This window comes from Anastrepha obliqua, chromosome 5, assembly GCF_027943255.1.
Source record: "Anastrepha obliqua isolate idAnaObli1 chromosome 5, idAnaObli1_1.0, whole genome shotgun sequence".
Lineage (NCBI taxonomy): Eukaryota > Metazoa > Arthropoda > Insecta > Diptera > Tephritidae > Anastrepha > Anastrepha obliqua.
In genome coordinates this window covers 102168411-102174410 of record NC_072896.1, presented here as the reverse complement: position 1 = coordinate 102174410, position 6000 = coordinate 102168411, and the positions used below count along the sequence as shown (strand labels likewise).

Below are 6000 nucleotides of genomic sequence, written 5' to 3'. Positions count from 1 at the left end.
CGAGGGCTCGGCACTCGGTTCTTAGCCAAGAAGCAGCCATCATTAGCAGCTGTGCTAACCTATAAATATTCGACACTCGCAATGGTGGCGAACACAATTAGTAGCGTAGTGAAATTAAAAAAATAAAAATAATAATTAGCAGTCGCGATGCAGCATCGATAAAACTCACAGCACTGCGTAAAAAAATCGTTCGTTCAGCGATGCAAACTTCTACCTACAGATGTGTGGGTGGGTGTCCTTGCTTAGCATCTTTTAAAGGCGGCCAATCACTTGGCGTTAGCAGTTCTCATCAGCCCCAAAAGTTTAGCAAAACTTTTTATCTTGCACGTAATTTTCACTAATTTACTGTCACCTCCACGCGCTGTGCATACTAAATACTCGTACCCACAACCATTTTGTTGGAGGCGGGCTATTATGGTATTTATCCTTCTTATTCGAATTCAATGCTTCTTTGTTAGCTGAAAGAAACGAATACTAACATTTGTTACAATAACTTTTCTCCGGTAAAGTTATTACTAATATTTAATAATTGTTTCCCTTATTAGTTTTATGGATTAGAATGTCAACCTATGTAGTTCGCCTCAAGAGAACAATAATCGTTTGGGTTCGTGAGTCGCCAGTGCATTTCTGCGTGGAATATGAACGGATAAGTTCGTGTTCGATCATTAAAATTTAGTTATGCTCTTTCAGTACACAAAAAGTTTGATGTAAACTAAAGGGTGTTTTTTTTAGAGGTTAGGTTTTCAAGATGAAATAAAACGTATATAATTTAATGTTATGGCCAAGAATGTAGCTTTATTATAAAGATAAGGGTTTGCCATTATGTTTTAAAAATGATTTCGGGCAAGTGGCCGCCGCGGCTGGCTCGAATAAATTCCAGCCGAGAGGCCCAATTTTCGACCACTTTTTGCAGCAATTGGGGCCGTATGTCAGCAATAACGCGCCGAATATTCTCTTCCAAGACGTCAATCGTCTCGGGCTTATCTGCGTAGACAAGCGACTTCACATAGCCCCACAAGAAATAGTCCAGCGGTGTTATATCGCACGATCTTGGAGGCCACGCCACAGGTCCACGGCGCGAGATAATGCGCTCACCAAAAGTTTCCTTCAATAAATCGATTGTTGCGTTGGCTGTATGGCATGTAGCGCCGTCTTGTTGGAACCAAAGGTCGTCCACATCAACATCGTCCAATTCAGGCACGAAAAAGTCATTAATCATGGCTCTATAGCGCTCTCCATTGACTGTAACATTATGGCCGGCTTCATTTTTAAAGAAATATAGACCAATGATTCCCTCTGCCCATAGAGCACACCAAACAGTGACTTTTTGAGGATGTAACGGCGTCTCAGCAATGGCTTGTGGATTATGTTCACTCCAGATGCGACAATTTTGCTTATTGACATACCCATTCAACCAAAAGTGAGCTTCATCGCTGAACAAAATTTTCTTGTGAAAATCGGGATCGGTGGCCATCTTGTTTTGGGCCCAAATTTGCACGATTTGCAAACGTTGTTCAGGTGTAAGTCTATTCATTATGAAATGGCAAACCAAACTGAGCATAAATCAAGTGACAGCTGTCAAAAAGACCAATTACGAAAAAAGTAGTGCCAACTTGAAAACCTAACCTCTAAAAAAAAACACCCTTTATTTAAATCTAATAGTTTGGCTTAAAACGTGGGAACTTTTAAAAAAGCTGAAGAAAACGTTTCGTACATAGTTTTATGGATAATTGCCTTAAATTCCGCTATATACTACTGCTATTCATCATATTGGGTGTGTGAAAAATGGGTAGACTGGTCACTCATCTTAAACCAAGGAAGAAGGTAAACGAAGAGGAATCGTCTCAAACTCGTCTCCCATTATCAGTGGCAAAAAACATGGAACCGAAAAATTCAAATCATCATCACAGCTTCGAAGGCCATCACCAGATAGATAAATGAGACGTCGCCCAGGTAACAGGATAATCCTAGTTGAGGCTGACCTATTGAAAGCATTCAACACACCTGAACCAAATAGCGAATGATTAAACAATGGGTCCCCAGGGACTCGTACTCTTCACTACACTGCTCTTTGCCTACCATACATAGCCGAACTACCTCCGCCTCCAAACTATTTTACCATCCTTACAGTAAAATGCTTTTCTCCTTCTCAGGGCATACCATCATCGCCTTGCAAGCTACGAACAATGTCCTCAAATCACTAACCGGCGGCACTAGATGTGTGGATAAGGGAAATTTTCTCAAAACTTACAAGTAAATCAGCAGGCCAGCAGCGAGCGAACAGCCAGTAGTCGTTGGGACCCAAATCTGGCGAATACGGAAGATCTGGGAGCCATTGTTCTGATTGACTTGTGACACAGTGCGCTGTCTTGACGAAACAAAACAGTGAGCAAAGCCGGCCCCCACTTTGAACAGAGCTTTCTTATAGTCAAATGCTCATGCAATATAAAGCCAGTACATTCTTTTGATATCTTTACGATGTCAGCTAACTCACGATTTTTGACGTGATAACGTCTTATAATTCGATTTAGCGGGCTGCACGCACGAAAAAATGTGTCGTTACCTTGCTCATTAGTGTTACCTTGCTCATTGCCGTTACCTTGCTCATTTGTCGTTACCTTGCTCATTGCCGTTACCTTGAATGAACTGCAAGCGAGAGCGCGGAACGAACGACAAAGAGCACAATCGGCCCCCGCGTTCGGCAACGTTCGACATCTGGTTCTGTCCTACTTGAGTGAGCATATATATGTATGTATATGCGCATATGTAGGTATATAAATTCACATACTTGTATTTGCATATGCCTTCTTCCTGTGTGCATGGTAATGAACCATTTCTCTGTTGAGAATAGGACGATGATAGAAAAAGTAGGAAATGAAAGGGAGTGTTTCGAGTGTAAAGTGTCTTGAAAAAGGCAAATCGATGATGGTGCCTCTTAGTGTTGTTGACTTATTAACGTCTGATGCACAATCGAAATTGAAGATATCTTTCATGAATTTGATAAATGTTTCGTCATTTTTCACGTTTGTGTAAATGTAACTTGGCCTATTCCATTGCAATTCCATTTACCTCCTCCTCTATATCCATACAAAATATCTATCAAACAAATAAAATTAAAATTTTGTTTTGAAAATTGCAACCATTCCATCAATATTTTCTTATGACGTTGTCACGTTAAACTATCGTCAGTAAGCCGACTTTACAGACAACCTCTTTTTTTTGCGGATTTGTTGCTAATCACTGCATATGTGAACGTACCTTTAAGTAGCAACTCAGGAATATATTTTTTTCACCCTCTTGTATTGGACAATACACTCCAAAGCCAACACATGGGTTAAGTGTCTACTGGCAGTAATCGGTTACTTAGAAAGCAATCGATTGCTCTTTTCGATACTTTGCCAGCAATTTCTGTAAATAAAGCCGGCATTTGACATTTCTTTGTTCCTTTCTGTCATTTTATCATTTACAACTATCACGAAGTTTTGTCGTTGATGAAAGTTTAGCGCTGTTGGTACAAAAAAAAGTAAATTACGTTATCAAGGCCACGTAATTAAGGCATTAACTAAAAGTTAACCGCTAACTTAGAAAAGTTATCACAATGATTGCATTACTCTCATTGAGAAGGTTTTTTCTACCCCTAATTGTGCTGGCAATCGCGGTAACGTTGGGAACAGCGGATGTTCCACGTCCACGCGGTGTACCGCTGTTCAAAGCCTCGCTCTACACACCCCGTACGGATAAAAGTTGGGTTTGTCTGGATAACCAAAAAGCCATTCGTCATACCCAAATCAACGATGACTACTGTGATTGTGCGGACGGCAGTGATGAGCCTGGTACTTCTGCCTGCTCGAATGGCCACTTCAATTGTGCCAACCTTGGTCACCGTGCCGAAGACATACACAGTTCACGTGTAAATGATGGTATATGTGACTGCTGCGACGGCAGCGATGAATGGACTGAGGGTGCTGTAAATTGTCCTAATACTTGCGTAGAACTAGAACAAGTGGAAGAACAGCAACGTCGCACTCAAGCCGAACTACATAAACGCGGTAGTGCTAAGCGAGCGGAATTGATAGCCAGGGGAAAGCAAATGCGCGCTGATCGTGAAGCACGACGCAAAGTACTGGAACAAAGACGCAATGAGCAGGAGGCGGTAAAAGTAGAAAAACAATTACTGAAAGACATCCAAGAAAGAACTGAATCAGACGCACTCGATATATACAAAGAGCAACAACGTGAAAAAGATGCAGCTGCCGCAGAAGCCGCAAGATTGCAAGAAGACGCACATACCTTGCGCTATGAGGCAGAGGAGGCTTTTATTAAATATGACGCAAACAAAGACGGTTTCGTTGAAATTACTGAATTAATGGTAGATATGACGCTTGATCGCGATCGCAATAGCATCGTAACTGTTGAAGAAGCCCAGTATTTCCTGGATGACCGTCATCGCGTCGACTTAAACTCATTCTGCGAATTGTCGTGGCCCCGAATTAAGCCAATTAAGATGTTGGCTGAGGGTATTTTCAAACCACCAATTCTGGAAGATGATGAAAATCCAAAGCAAGAAACCGAGACACCTGAGCAGCCTGAAGAAGGTAAGTGCAGTGGCAAAAATAGATTTTCATTTATCTGGTATTATCAGTAGTGTACTATTTTATATCCCAAAAATATTCCATTCAGCACATGAACATGAAGGTGCCGATGGTGAAGAAGAGCTTTATGAGGATGAAGAAGGTGAAGTGGATGTTGGGGTCGGAAGTGTGGCTGATGCATCACAAACCGAGCCTGAGTACGATCCTGTAACAAAGCGTGTAATAGAGATGGCTAATGAAGCACGAAATGCCTACTCCGAGGCAGAGCAAAAGTTACGCGAAATCGAAAATGAAATTAAAGACATTTCAGACCAAGATGCTAAGGATTATGGCCCCAATGAGGAGTACGCTGCATTGGATGGGGAATGCTTCGCTTTTGAAGATCGCGAATACGTATATACGCTGTGTCCCTTCGAAAGAGCTTCACAAAAACAACGCAGCGGTGGCTCAGAGACAACTTTAGGGCGCTATGATCAGTGGATTGGAGAAGGTGATAGGAAATACGATAAGCAGAAGTATGCACATGGTGCTGCATGCTGGAATGGTCCACAACGCTCAGTTATTGTACAGTTTAAATGTGGCTTGGAACAGAAGATTATCTCCGTATCAGAGCCCAACCGTTGTGAATACAGCTACGTTTTCGAAACACCAGCTGCTTGCGATGGCGTCGTTGCGAATGATACGCGTCAACGTGATGAGCTTTAAAAAAAGCCAATAAGTTGAAAAGTACTCCATAAAATAGAAAAATAATGCTCATACATAATTAGGGCGATTCAATACGAATCCCCCCATAGATGTGTGCTTAGTGTTATTTTAATTGTAAAGAGAGAAAAAAACGTAAAGTGTGAACACAGCAACTTTAATAAATGTAATTTGTAATTGAATTTTAGAAGCATCATCAGCATTATAGCATTCCTTTGATTGTATATCAAACCAGCAGGAAATTTATTTGTACACTTTTTACAATACCATACATAATTAATTAGTAAATATATTTCACTTGCATTTAAATGAGATAACAAAGAGTACATTAAAGTGTTTCCTGTAATAATTTTCAGAATGAAATAAAATCAACACTTTTAATTGGTTCAAACCAATGTTTATAGATTTTTAAATGTATGTATTTCAACTAATACTGTGAATGGGCTAAGCATTACTTATAACTCGAAGGGCCTCTTCTTTTTATTATTACGACAGCTGCTGACATTCCCAGAAAATTTTAGAAAATCTATCTGGAGTGACAGCCCTAGCCCGTATACAAATGCAGGATGCTTCCGTTATGTAGATAAGTGATAAATATATGTGATGGGTTTTGTAAGATACATGCATAATTCAGTTATATTATATATATACAAATATTTTTTGATTTTTTTGTAAGCCCAACGATTATCCGAACAAACGATACGCC

The 6000-nt window shown here is 40.4% G+C and overlaps 1 protein-coding gene across 1 annotated transcript; it reads left to right on the top strand.

Moving 5' to 3' along the window:
- The first annotated feature begins 3445 nt into the window (after positions 1-3445).
- LOC129247606 (glucosidase 2 subunit beta) lies at positions 3446-5476 on the top strand. The gene is made up of 2 exons (XM_054886791.1): positions 3446-4595; positions 4681-5476. The coding sequence occupies exons 1-2, from the start codon at positions 3599-3601 to the stop codon at positions 5295-5297; spliced, it is 1614 nt and encodes a 537-aa protein (XP_054742766.1). The 5' UTR covers positions 3446-3598; the 3' UTR covers positions 5298-5476.
- Positions 5477-6000: the final 524 nt, after the last annotated feature.